Source organism: Cynocephalus volans, chromosome 7, assembly GCF_027409185.1.
Source record: "Cynocephalus volans isolate mCynVol1 chromosome 7, mCynVol1.pri, whole genome shotgun sequence".
Lineage (NCBI taxonomy): Eukaryota > Metazoa > Chordata > Mammalia > Dermoptera > Cynocephalidae > Cynocephalus > Cynocephalus volans.
In genome coordinates this window covers 90,375,248-90,389,633 of record NC_084466.1, presented here as the reverse complement: position 1 = coordinate 90,389,633, position 14,386 = coordinate 90,375,248, and the positions used below count along the sequence as shown (strand labels likewise).

At 38.4% G+C, this 14,386-nt stretch overlaps 1 protein-coding gene across 2 annotated transcripts; it reads right to left on the bottom strand.

Annotated features, from left to right (window-relative positions):
* Positions 1 to 1,988: 1,988 nt before the first annotated feature.
* On the bottom strand, positions 1,989 to 13,696 carry TMEM254 (transmembrane protein 254). Of its 2 annotated transcripts, none has more exons than XM_063102682.1 (4): positions 13,543 to 13,696; positions 11,562 to 11,665; positions 11,310 to 11,369; positions 1,989 to 3,765 (listed from the first exon to the last, which is right to left on the bottom strand). In XM_063102682.1, the coding sequence occupies exons 1-4, from the start codon at positions 13,630 to 13,632 to the stop codon at positions 3,645 to 3,647; spliced, it is 375 nt and encodes a 124-aa protein (XP_062958752.1). In that variant the 5' UTR covers positions 13,633 to 13,696; the 3' UTR covers positions 1,989 to 3,644. The 2 variants fall into 2 exon arrangements, with proteins under 2 accessions (XP_062958752.1, XP_062958751.1); XM_063102681.1 differs by lacking the exon at positions 13,543 to 13,696 and adding an exon at positions 13,179 to 13,373.
* Positions 13,697 to 14,386: the final 690 nt, after the last annotated feature.

Sequence of the window (14,386 nt, the reverse complement as noted above, 5' to 3'; positions counted from 1 at the left end):
AGGTTTTTGGTGGGTATTTTCATTCTTTTAGTGATGAAACTGATGTCCAGAAAGGTGACAAAGTTGCCTAAAATCCTGTGGCTAGAGCCAGGTTAAGCCCTACACTTTAGTCTCAGCGAGTAGAATAATACTTTTTCAATTGATAGTGTGTTGAATGAATCACTAGCATGCACAGTGATTTTAGGTAATGATTATACTTTCTTCTATATTTTATAAAAAATATAACTAACAAACCCTGAGCCTGAAATTTCATAGTTATTCCTCTTTAGGAAGATTTTTAAATAGTGAATTGCTTCCAATAAGTAATAAATTCAGGTGTAGCATAGACATGACAAGTTGTGCAAGTGGCCCCTACATACTTGAGGTTTAGAGAACAGTTCCCCACTTTATATTATAGATACTATTCCTCTCTTTCATTTACAGCTATGTTAATATTTCACCAATTTTAGTGGTAATTCATCCTGTGCAATGTGTTAGTATAAGTAAGTAAAACTTCTTTCATGAATATTTCCCTAAACAGTAGTTGTACTGTGCTAAAAGTATTTTATCTAATCCAACATTATGATTTACTACAAACAGAAATGAAGCAATTGATGTACTCCTTTAAGAAAGCTTAGGCGCCATTTAAAATGTTTCATAGATACTGCAAACACAGTATTTTGAACAGAATTTTTGATTGTCCACTGTGGACTCAGAATATATATTTCCTCTACGTAAAGAGAAATGCAAAATGAAAAGTAATTATCCAGCCTGGATGAAGATGGAAACATAATTCACAGCTACATGTCGACAGAAACTTGCAGAGAGAAAGGTTTCATGGTCTTACAAATAACTCAGCTACTCTACTAGCACTTTTTTCTCTGTGCTGACAAAGAAGGGAAGGATAAATATTTACAACCCAGGTTGCTAAACTGAGCTTTAATTAACAAGGCTCCAGGGAGGGCCCTACCAAGATAAAAATGTGATTGCACTCTGTCCTCTGACCTCAATTGCAGGTTAACCTCTCTTGGGTGTTTTTGGACCCTCAGTGTAAAGACATAAGGACCCTCTGAGACGGCAAGCTGTTTTGCTAAAAACCTCTTTACACATCTGGAACATAACCTTTTAAACCTAAGGCTTGTGTTACCACCACAGCTTAGAAAACATGTTTAGACTTGGATTGCACAAAGTCATAAACATGTTGGATGTAGGAAAAACTGTTACTTTATAAACTGGGCCTGTTATTGTGAGGTCATTCTATTTTTTTGTTCTTCCAAACTATGCATACTCTGGAAATCTTTGGGGTGGATGAGAAAACAGTTTAGTCTCTTCCATGGTTGCTTCTACCAAGATGCTCCTGGCCTTTTCTCATCCAAACTCAACAAAGTTGTTTCTCTAATATCACCAGCATGACTACACCACAAAGCCAAGATGTCTCCACTTTTCTGTTTATATTTTGCTTCACAGACTTAGTTCTAAGCTCTTGGGGCTGCAGGGGAGGGGGACAACTTGAGGCCCAGAATCCTGCCTCTCTCTGTGTGATGCTGTGTAAGTTACTTCACCTCTCGGGGATAGGTTGTCGGTCTATACAATGAATGGCCTGCACCATTTGCTCGCTAATATCCCCTTTGGTCCTAAGCCATATTAGTATCCCAAATAAGATTATAGGATTTTATACGTTTAACATTTTAAAAATGCCAGAACATTCCACACTAGCTACATAGCCTGTACCAAATGCTGAATGAAAACAGATACAAAAAGGAGACAATCCTCCAATGAAAAGGAGATACTCATGTCCACAGTTACTCAGTGTGCATAGAGGAGTTAAGTGGGCCACGGGCAGTTTTCCAAACAAGAAATATATACCCTATGACCAGGGTGTTCTGCATTTTCTTATCAGTGAAAACCAAAATGATATTTGATATGTACAGTTCCATAATGGAGTCTATTTGAGAAAAAGAATCAAATGTGAGACAATATCATCAAAATAGACAAACACAAAAAACGCATTTGTGTGGAGACAATTCATAGCATTTTATTCAAGTTAACCCATTTCATTTAATGATGTGCCATATTGTTCCTGTTACCATGAACATTACTGTCGTTATTTCTCTTTGGTGAAGATCATGATTTTAAGAAATCTGGGTTGAATTTCCACAATGCTTAACTCCATGGTCAAAAATCTTTTTCCTGACCAAAAAGCAACTCCTTAATGACAAGAGAAATAGAAAGACTAAGATATATTTGCAGAAATTTATCTCCACTAGAAACAAATCATAGTCCATAGTATTTCAGGGTTCTGCTTTCACTTAGGGGCTCTTTTTGGGGGAGGGAGTTATTCCTCATAAACGTTTGTTTAATACAAATAACCTGTCCTGCTGTATCACAGAAGGAAAATGAGTACTAGTTGCAGAGAATGAGCAAGTGGTCCTCCAGGGAAGGTCATGGCTCTGAGGGGTGACAGTGTTATTCTGCCAGAGTAAGGCGACAGTCAGTAACCTCCCTCCCTCCACCAGTCAGCAGCAATAAGGTATCACCAGATGAATGGGAGACATAGTAACCAGCGGGATAACCCATGGGCTAGAATCTTTGGAATAGGAATGTTTCTGTGTTTGAGGAAGCCAGAGGTGCAGGGAGACACTTAAGAGTCCACAGAAAGTGACTGAGAACAGGAAAGTGTGAAAAAGATACAGGTTTCCTATTAGGTGACACACAGAAAGGTGGTACTACCAAAGGCAGTCTTATGCTTTCCTTTTGAGATGAGGTTTCACTGAATGGGCTCTGCAGTTTTCACATAACAACTGGAAAGTGAAATCAGTTTCCCTCCTGTGTGCAAGGCAGTGGGGCACGTGCTGAGAAGGAAAGCAAAGCTGTCCAAGATGTGGCCCTGAGCTGAAGGGGCGATCTAACAGGGGCCATAAGGGCACCGCGTACTACAGAGCACTGTGTCCCAGAGGCCATGTGGAGAGAAGGATCACTTCCTGGCTAGCAGCATCAGGGAAGTCATTCCCAAGTCCTCTCCTCTTGGTTCTCAGTATGTCCCTTGTGCCTCCATAAAATCGCTCAGCCTGCCCTGTTCCAGGCACTTGCTTATTATCTTCCTTATCTTTCTCTGTGGTTTCAGAAATGAATATTTGGAAAAAAAAAAAAAGTGGACATTTGAGAGGTTAAGATCCTGCTTCACAGGTACCTAATAAATGTGTGTGGAACTGATGTATTGTGGAAGTGTCACTTTATCTTAGTCCAGAAAGGTGGAAAAATTTTTGGAAAAGGAGAGCTAAGATGGTGATGGTAAGGGTAAGGTGCTCTAATCAGAAGGCTCAAGCAAACGTATACTAGTGAGAAAATCTAGTATGTGGCTTAGCCCAGATGACAGGACAGCACCAGTACAGCCAGGAACCTCATGAAGTTAGTTGGAAGTTCTGCCAAATAGGTGAGTCTGCAGGACTGGAAAGCTAAAATCTGTTCCTATGTTTTTCTTAAGTAGCAACTGGTCTATTCAAGTCCAACCAGAGCAAATGAAAGAGAAATGAGTAACTATGGGGTCTTAAATGACTTTGAAGGACAGACACTTTCTAAATAGAAAGATGATTGAGTAAACACAGCACTCCTCAAAAAAGATGAGGTTGAATGTAAAAGTGTAGAGAAAGCATCTGATATCTTCTTTAAGTTTGTTTTTGGCGCTTTGGTCTATAAGCAATCAAGATGGAGAGAGATGCCACCCCGACGAGGAGAGTCTGTAGGAACCAGAGTAGCTGAGCCCAACCATTCGTGATACCTTTATACCTAAAAAAGAAAAAGCAAAATTTAATCACCAGGATTTTAATCTTACAGTTTCATGGGAGTTTTATTACCTTCTATTTTTTAAAAAATTTATACCTTCCATTTAATTTCACCGGTATTTTGCTGTTTTTCTTTAGCTTAACTTGGTTAGTTCATCTTTTGTAAAAAATCTTTTTTCCTAATTAAATGCATTTTGGATGGTACACTGTTCCCTGAAAATCAGTCTGGCTACTGTCCAAGGTACAGTATCATAAAACTGTTTTTCATGTGGTTCTGATGAGTGAATAGCGTAAAAAGCACTTGTGTGGCTTCAGAGCAAGCGTTCTGAAGACAGGCCAGATGTGAATCCTCACTTGGCCACCTCCACCTGTGACCTGTACAAATCACTCTAACTCTCGGGATCAGTTTTCTCAGTTGAAAAATAGGAATGGTAATATCCACTTCACCAAGTTTTGAGATGATTTATGAGATAATATATACAAAGTGCTTAGAAAACAGTCTGGTACATCGTAATAATAAACTGTTGCTTAGATAGTTATTCAAATTAAATTGCCTAAAACAAAGCTCAAAAGAAAATGACCTAATTGAAGTGAATGGTTTGCTACAATCTCATCTGTATAGAAACAACTATTCATTTGGATGACTTTTTATTTAAAACAAACTATAAAAACAATATATGTAAAAACAATGTAATTTTCTACATTACCAGATTAAAGGAGAAAGATCATATGAACATCTTGATAATCTGGTAATGTAGAAAATTACATTGTTTTTACATATATTGTTTTTATAGTTTGTTTTAAATAAAAAGTCATCCAAATGAATAGTTGTTTCTTGGGCCGAGCCCGTGGCGCACTTGGTAGAGTGCTGCGCTGGGAGCGCGGCACGCTCCTAATAAATGCAGAAGAAGCATTTGATAAATTTCAACATCCATTTTTTTTTTAAAAAACTGAAATGTAGCAGTTTATTTATGGTGTAAGCAACAGACCAAAGTAACATCAGCAGCTCCTGTGCTGTGGTCACCAGTAGAAATCAGATATTTTCATATCACATTACATTTGTACATATTTCAAAATATCATGCTCACTACTATTTGAAAATTACAATAGTTATTAAAGCCACTACTAGATCTTAATAAAGTTCATAAAGATATATATGAGGGTACTTCAAAAAGTTTGTGGAAAAATAGGATTAAAAGGTAATATGAATCTTTACATGAACTTTTTGAAGTACCTTCTTTTGTGTGAATATATATATGTAAATACATATATATAAATATTTTTTTTCACATATTTTCAAATAGTTGGATAACTTTTTCCACGGTTGTCTCCTTGGTATCAACATCCATTCTTTTATTTTCTTTTTTTCAATATCTATTCTTAAAAGTTCTCAGGAAACTTAGAGATACAGTGGAACTTCCCAATTTTGAGAGAGAAGATCTACATAACTCTAGAATTAACATGATTCAATATGTTGAAAGCTTTCCTTTGAGAACAGGAACCAGGCAGGTTGTCTATTATCACCACTTCTAGTCAACACTGTACTGGAAGTACTAGCCAATGTGATGAGGGAAGAAACATAAATAGAAGGTATACAGAATTGAAAGGAAGATACAAAACTGCCTTTATATCTAAACACAATTGTATGCCTAGAAAACTGAAAAAAATCTACAGATGAACGGTTTAAATTAATAAATGTATTTATACCAAGGTTTCTGGGTATAAGGTCAATATATAAAAGTTTATTATATTCATACATAGTACCATCAAACAATTAAGAAGTGAAAAAAAAGTCATTTGTAGCAGCATCTGAAGTTTTAAGTAGCTTTAAATTAATCTAAAAAATGTGTAAAACCTCTTAGAAATTATAGACCTTTATTGATACATTACAGAAGGTAAATGAGATAGACCATCTCATGGTTTAGAAGACTCAATAATGGAAATATGCCAATTTTCTCCAAATTAATTCATACGGTCAATCCAATAAAAATCCCAACAGGTTTATTTTTTGTTTTTGTAGCACATGACAATGCATAGGTATGTGCAATGGTGCAGGAATAGGAAACCCTGTTGAACAACAAAGTGAGATATCAGCTATCAATGATGACATTACACTGCTATTAAGAATATGTCATGTTGGCCCAAGGATTTAAAAAACACAGACCAATGGAACAGACTAGAGATTTCACAAACAGTGCCATACTTATAAGTACATAAGATATAAAATAGAGCACGTCAATGGAGAGTGAACATCTCAATAAATGGCTCTGGGATAACTGGATATCCACATGGAAAAAAAGTGAAATTGGAAACCTCTCTCACAAAAAATCAGTTCCAGGTAGATTAAGGCCTAAGTGTGAAAGGCAAAATTCTAAAACTGTTAGAAGATACTGTAAAAAAAAAAAAAAAAACTTGGTGACTTTAATATAAAGAAAATAATAAATTTGACTATATTGATAAACTGCTATTTATCAAAAGACCCAAAAGAGTAGAGAGACAGTGAAAAAGGATATTTGGCTATACATATCAAATATATATGGCTATATATATCAAAATTTAAAATATTCATTCCTTAGTCTCCAAATTCCAGGCCTAGGAATTTATTCTAAGGGAATAAGTACCAAAAGTGGGCCAAATATATGAAATTCATATTCATTGCAGTATTGCTTACAACAGTAAAAAACAACAAGAGGCTTAAAACTCTATCAAAAGGATTTCTATGCACAGACTTGGAAAAATAGGTGTATGTGACAAAGGAAAAAAGTTAAAGAAGTGTTTATATCTATATGTATATGCATAAAATTGTTTATAAATGCATAAAATTATAATCCTATACACTAGATTCTTTTTCGTATTTTTTTTTTTTTTGGTGGCTGGCTGGCATGGTGATCCATCCAAACCCTTGACTGTGCTCTAACCAGCTGATCTAACTGGCCAGCCCTTATGCACTAAATTCTTAATAGAGACTATTTTTGGGATTATGGGAAACCTTCACTTTCAATTTTATATGCTTTTGAGTTTTTAGCAAAATGTGTAACTTTTAACAATGAACACGTTTAGTTTTCTATAAGGTTTTTTTTTTTTTTTTTTTGTCTTTTTTTTGTGACCGGCACTCAGCCAGTGAGTGCACCGGGCCTTCCTATATAGGATCCTAACCCGCGGCAGGAGTGTCGCCGCGCTCCCAGCGCCGCACTCTCCCGAGTGTGCCGCGGGCTCGGCCCGAACACGTTTAGTTTTGAAATGAGCAAAACAAAAATATTTTGGGGGGAGAAATAAATTGATATGAACTTAAAAATGTGTAAGATACTTAGGGAAGAAAAAGAAGGATTAGTTGCTACCTTGCAATAGCAGGCTCACGGAACTGCAGCACTTGTTTCCCCATTCTTCAGAGGGGTCAAAGTTGGTAGCTGCGCCATCTGAGTCATTATAACTTGTACTCCTCCACATATCTTTATCTGTATTCTTAACCCATTTTGCCTTTTATTTTTTTCTGTACTTTGTCACGTAAACAGATCATTTTGTCTTTTTAAAAGACAAAAACCTTTTTAAAAAGGTTTGTCATTTCCCTTAATGATTTCACCAAGACCAAGCTAGATGTAAGAGTATCTTTGCTTGTGAGTACATTTTCACCTGCCCTAGGAAAAAGGTCATTTCTGCAACCTGAAAATTTTCACAATTTACTTGTTCTGGTTACCCAAGGCTTCCCTATCACAGATAGGCTGCCCTATCAAGTGCACTTCCACTTGCCAAGAACTTCTGTCCTATTTATTTTTATATTCCAATCAAATCTATTCTACATACGAACTTTTTTAAGACCTGAAAAACCTTTCTAAGGACTGCAGAGCAAACTGGAGTACACAAGCAGCAAGGACCTAATTTCTGGACCAAGAGAACAAGTCATATATTCTGAATGGAAAACTCCAGATGGTAACAAAGTAACAATGAACATTAATGTTGGCCTCAAAGAGCTATCACAGATAGTCCTTCACTTACAGTGGCGTTACATCCCCGCAAACACATCATAAATTGAAAATATTGTAAGTAGAAAATGCCTTTAACACACCTAACCTACCAAGCATCATAGCTAAGCTTAGCCTACCTTAAATGTGCTCAAATCATTTACATCAGCCTACAGGTGGGTAAAATCTAATACAAGACTATTTTATAATAAAGTGTTAACTATCTCATGTAATTTATTGAATACTGTACTGAAAGTGAAAAAGAATGTAATCCTTATTACTTTAAGCCACAGTCATTATCAGTTTCATCTTAAAAAAAAAAAAAAAAGGCAGCCAACCTTGAAATTGAAAAATCATAAGTCAAACCATTGTTAAGTTAGAGGCCATCTGTATTACATTTATTAGGAAGGAAAAACCTTTCTAGCTTCTTTGTTAAAATATTATTACATAACAAGAACTATTGTAAGGGGTCTTTCAAGGAAGAGTTCAACTTCATTTTGTAATAAAATAAATGGTTAGATACCCTTTTTAACCTATCAAAATAGCGAAGAGCTTTTCTCTCCCAAATTGGCACTCTCATAGAATGCTAGTGAAAATGTGAAATGGTAATACCCTACTGTCATTTTGCAGTAAGTATCAAGAGCTTTAAAATTGTTCTTTACTCAGTAATTCCTCATCCAGGAATTTAGCCTATGGAAGAAAATAAGAAATACATAACAATTTCACAGAAAAAAGAAATTCATTATAGCACTGCTTATTTTTAATTTTAATTTTTTGGTAGCTGGCCAGTATAAGGAATTGAACCCTGGACCTTGTAGCATTGCTTATAGTAATAAAAAATGGTTTAAAAAGTAAATATTCATTGCTAGAAGCTTAGTTAAATAAATCATGAAATATCTATTAGAGGAATAGTCTGCAAACTTTAAAATTATTTACCAAGAAAGTTTTAAAAACATGGGAAAGTGCGTAAGAATACAATTATGATACATATAAAATCAAACATATACTTCAACCTTACCTCTGGTTAAAAGGAATCCACCAAAAAAAGCATGTATTTTTATTCCTAATTTTTTTGGTGGCTGGCTGGTAAGGAGAACTGAGCCTTTAACCTTGGTGTTGCAAAACTGTGCTCTAACCAACTGAGCTAACTGGCTAACCCCTATTTTTAAAATATGGGATTTCGGAGACTCCATAATAATATCCCGATTGTGCATTCAAATGTCTGTTTAGGACTTGCCACATACAGGGTGTTTAGTAGTTTTCTGTCACCTGCTTTTTTCCTCCAAGGTAATTTCTGTATTTATCTAGAGCCCAGAATACTGTTTTGTGCATGTTGCTTATTGAGTTAAAATATTAACACTTATGCATTTTAAAAAAAGAAATTCACCAAAATGTTACAAGTAGTTATTCCTGGGTAGTGGAATTTGGGAGGCTGCAAATGCACTACATGTCTTCATGTATTTATTCACTCAAATTTATTTACTTTTTCATTCACCTAATAATTCAAAAGAAATGTTTATTCTGATTATAGTGACCAATGATACATTCCAATATGTTAGAACATACATAAATGATTTCAAGAATAACAGTGACCCAACCTCTCTATGCCTGTTCTCCCTCTGCCCTTCAAAGAACTGTATAACAGGATGTTAAATTTGAGTCTTTTGGTTTCCACTAGAGGTTCTAATGTCAATAACAAAACAGGTGTCAAGTACTCCTACACTCCGACATGAGGGGCTTGACAAAACACCTCCGTGCTGATTTCACTGAGAGGCTGAAGAAGGCATTGGAAAGAGGTACCAGAGTTGCTTTGGCATTTCCTACCACAAGCCAGGCCCAGAGGAAGGCTTCAAAAGACCACTTAGAGAGCTTGACACAAGTCCCCTGGGATTTGGGGAAAGGATTAATTCTGATTCAAAAGTGTAAAGATCGGTTCAGCCTGCTTGGTGGGAAAGCAAAGAACCATGGCTGTACTGAGAACTACATGCACTTGCAGATTATCCTACTGGAGCGATAAGGAAGCTGTTTACTGTGAGCCATACAGATCTTGTAGAAGGGCACTTGACATAGGTAGGTTAAAAGGAACTCTTCCTCAGTAGCCCAACTAAAAGATAGAAATGTTCTCAATAAAAGGGTAATTCCCCCCAAACACTGAAAGTTTCCTAAGGCTGAAAGTACAAGTGGCAGGCTGGAGGAGGCATTTGAAGGAACCATCAAGGGAAATGCAGAAGGGAGATCCCTGTTGATGGGTGATTTCCCAAAAGTCCACCAAAGCCCCTTTAGAGAGAAAGAGCCACAACTGGGTGTGCAACATACACAGCACTCTGCTGCCTGATCATCCATGGCAGCTGCCATTTAAGACTGTGCCTAACTATTCCTACCATTCCAAGGGGGTTGCAAGCAGGTGGAATGAAGAGAAGACATCAGCTGTACCCTCGTCCCTACAGCAGGCTCCTGAGTCCCAGCTGGCTGAGAGCAAGCGTTGTGAAACAGAAGAAAGTTTATAGTTTTAACAAATAGACTGGACTAGACGGGACAATATCAGATAGTATCTGGAAATCCCATGGATTTACTTGAAGTTTTATCCAGGGATAGGATGGGAGGCAGAAAACAACCCGCAGGGTAAATTTACATGGAGAGGAGTGAGAAAGAATAAGGCTGCTTTCTTTTCCTCTCCTAGAAAGTCCGGCTTATTTAATAAGAAAATAGAGTAATATAATCTACTTAAATACACTTAGCAGAGTCTGGCATAGTACTCACCCAATCAATATTAATTGTTTTTATTATTAAAACGTAAAAATAGTAATAAAGTATCTTATCTTCCACTTTTATTTTATTTTTTCTGTCTTCTTAAAATTATTTTCCACTTTCAAAAGTAAAACAATAATAGAGATGATAGTTAATCTTGACCAGAAAAAAATATTAATTGTAAAGCAATCTGAAATTACTCTAACCATCTTTTTCATTGCACTATACTTTCTGTATATGCTTATGTAAAGTACAAATGTACAGAGAAATTTTTCTGGTATTCTCACACAGTATTAACTTATACTGTCGTCTGCTGAGTAGGGTCTGGTTTGGGGAATTTTAACTGGCACTGCACCTCTGAATTATCTGTGGAGCTTTAAAAAAGAACATATTCTTATGTATAAAGCAAGATCTACCAGATCAGAATCTTTGAGTCTGGAAATCGGACGTGCACATTTTGAAAAAGCTCCTCAGGTGATTTGGTTGTGAAACCAGGATTGAGAATCCACTGGCATAGATCAATAGCTTAGCTCTTTTTCAACTAGAAGGCAGACTCTTAAATCTTTTGTTCTAGTTGGGGTTATACAGATTTTTAAAAAATAACAAAAACTAAATTAAGTAACTAAATAATTGATCAACTAACACAAATGAAATGAATTCATTCATTAAATATTTACTGAGTACTCCCTCTGCACCAGGCTCAGTATTAGGCACGAGGATATTCAACTCTACCCTGAGAGTACTCTCAGTCTACAAGTACATGAATTATTTAAATGTGGCTATTTGCAACTTACATTAGATTCCAAGAGAAAGGTGACAAAGAGCCACTACAAAGACTTACTTGCACAATATCATGGCACACAAGGACTCTCCCACGTGAATCAGCCAGGCTAGCCAATACCTGAAACAACAATAAAAAAGTCAGTCTAGTTTAAGGTGATAGTTATGTGCTGATGAAATCTAACACAGAAACTTCAAAAAGAAAGGTATCTTAATGTTAACTAGCACAACTCTTAGATATCTAAAAGCCTTCCAGGTCTCCAGTGAGTCTGAAGCTGCAGGGTCCACATCCCATTACTGCAGCTCCCCTTACCCATTGTGCAGGAGGGTATGATGGTGGTCCAGCAAGTACTGAGTGAAGGAGCCCAAGGGTCCAAGGATCTGATAAGGGATACTCTGAGGCCAGAAGATAACCCACTGAAAGAGAACCAGAAACACAGAGTACCTATTAGGTCACTTAAAAGATCAGTGAATGTCTGTTTTTGAGAGAGGCTGATTCTGCAAAGACACTACAGACCAAAGGAACTATGAACAAAGTCATCCGGGCCTCCATTCTTGACTTTTACTTTCTAAAGGAAACTCTACTGTGAGATCTATGCTGAGGAAACGATGAGGTTATCAGACTCAGTGTCCAGGGTGGAAGACTCCTATTCTTAATTTCCACCAAACCTATTATTTTTTAGAGGTTATTAACAAATTTTAAGCATTTATGGGCCTGGCCTATCTTCTTAACTGTAGAAACTATAGTTTGAGCCAAATCCCTGTTTAATTTAGAATCCCTTTCTCTTCTTTCACTTTTTGTACCTCTAAGTGAGATCAGGTTTGTAAAGTTTTAATAGCAACTGCTTAATCACATAGAACTTCTATAATCTTATCAACTTTTCCTCAGTCTCTGTGTTGTAAGCCCTGCTAGTTTAGGGTTTTCTGAGAATAATTAAGTGCTAACAGCTCCAAAATGTTATCTCATTCAGATCTCTGCTAAGGGCAACACTACCTCTCCCATTATGTTCTTACACAACCAACATTGAAATAACGCATGCAATACATCACATTCTCCCAAACCAAGGGAAATGGAAGGGGCAGCATCTGCCAGCTCCACAAAATTTCAATTTGAAGTCCCCAAAGCGTTCATCTATGTATACTCTAACTGGCCAAAGACGCGGAATTGTAGAATAAAAATGCATCATTGAAAATTGTCAGTTCAATGCCTCCATTTTTCACATAGGGTAATCAGGACAGACGTAGTCAGCTTTGACACCAACATCACTGTGGACATGACAAATCTCCAATCTTCAGGATCTCCTGTACAATATCCAAACAGCTTTTGCCTTCCTTCAAAATTATACCAACTTACTTTCGCCTGGAACCTACTTTTCCAGGCATCTTTCCTGTTATCCTTTAGACTGTACTTATTATTATTATTATTACTTTTGCGGCTGGCTGGTACGTCCTGTTACGCTTTAACGAACTCTTTCTCAGCCAGACAGAAGTCGCTCTTCCTCTCAGGAGAGCCGTGTTCTTGCTTCTACACCTATGCCATAACAGTTATATCCTCTCTATTCCTTTTTCCCAATTAAGTCCTACCCCGTCCTTCAGGTTTATCCCCCTTTTCCAAGCAATTCCAACTGCCTCAAATATCCTGTTTCGTAAGCCGCCCCCGACTCGGCAGGCGAACGGCAGCCTGTCAGCTTGACGTCCCTCGCCGTCAGAGGTTCGGACTCACTTAAACCGTAGAACAAGCGGCGAGAACGCAAGCGCACGAACGCCCTGGAGCAGAAACCGTCCTAAGAGCTGAAGGAAATTCCGCTTACGCCGGGAACCTGGGCAACCGTCGGGAGCGCGTGCGCACACACCTCGTTGCCACACCGCCCCTCGCCCTACGAGGGCTTGTGGGGCCAAAAGAGGTACGCCAGCCCGCCCCACGCCTCACCGCGAAGTAGCCCAGCCCCAGGACCGTGACCAGCGAGGGCAAGGGTCTGGCCGTACGGAAGTAGGCGGTAGCAGTCGTGCCGGCCTCTGACTTCGCCACCGCCATCTTGAAAGACCCAGACACTAAGTCGTCGGGCGGGGAGCCGTAACCACCCCCGCATACGCCTGGCTAACCGGTTTCTCAGGGTAACGAGCGCCAGCCGAAGGCCCTGGCTGCGCCTGCGTCTCCGCCCGGGGCGAGTCCCCTCCCTCTCGGCTCCGAACTCTCCAGAGCCGACGGCGCCTGCGCGACCCCTGCTAGCTCGCGGGCGCAGGTCCTGCGTGGACTGTAGCCCTCACAGCTCTGGCGGGGCAACTGGTCTTACCGTGTAATAACCGAAGGAGAGACCGATGACTGTGAACCAGAACAGATTGGCCCTCTGAAAGAAGGCCGCACCGCCTACCGTCGTCGCCATGGCTGCGGCACCTCTCCAAGAGCGAGCCTCTGGGCACTGACTGCTCCGCGTGTGTGTGTGGGGGGCAGGGCTGGGGCGGGGTCTTGGCGGGACGGAGGAGGTTCTGCGGGTTAGGTTCAGAACCTGTAGTGACAGCTAGTCGCCCTGCTCCCTGTCCCTCCTACAAGGGCTTTGGAATCCTGGCAGCTGAGCTGGTTGTCATCTGGAAGGGGACACACTTCTCTGGGTTTAGCTAAACCACAGGGTACGGCTGGATTAATGACCTAAACATGGAAGACAGTGAAGAAAATATGAGAGACTTGTAGTTCTACAACTTTTGAGAGAGGGAAAGGAACACTTTTAGAAGGTATTAAAAGCCGTAGAGGAAAAGATGAAAAATTTAATTGCATCCAAATTAAAAATTTCATTTTTATGAAAGACACCATAAATAAAGTTGAAAGACCTGGAAGGAATTCTTCAGTATATGTAATGGACAAATGAGTGAAGAATATGAATTGGACATCCTCAGAAGAGAAAACGCAAATGGCTAAGAAAAATGAAAACATATTTAACCTTAATGGCCACTTGGGATATACAAAATAAAGTCAAAATAACTTGTTATTTTTTTCCCCATAAGATTGGCCTACCAGATATCAAGACACATGATAAAGAACTACAGTGTAATAATTAAAAACACTTCGTATTTGACATGCAAAAATCAACAAATAGATCAGCGGGAGATAATACAGCCTCCCAAGATAGATCTGATATATAT

What these genes read in the sequence shown, in the direction of transcription:
- TMEM254 (XM_063102681.1), bottom strand. Translation starts at nt 13,283, where the DNA reads ATGGCGGTGGCGAAGTCAGAGGCCGGCACGACTGCTACCGCCTACTTC. An exon ending in CATACCCTCCTGCACAATGG is followed by an intron (nt 11,370 to 11,561) that starts GTAAGGGGAGCT and finishes TTGTTGTTTCAG; the next exon opens with GTATTGGCTAGCCTGGCTGA. An exon ending in TGTGCCATGATATTGTGCAA is followed by an intron (nt 3,766 to 11,309) that starts GTAAGTCTTTGT and finishes TTTCTTTTTTAG; the next exon opens with GTATAAAGGTATCACGAATG.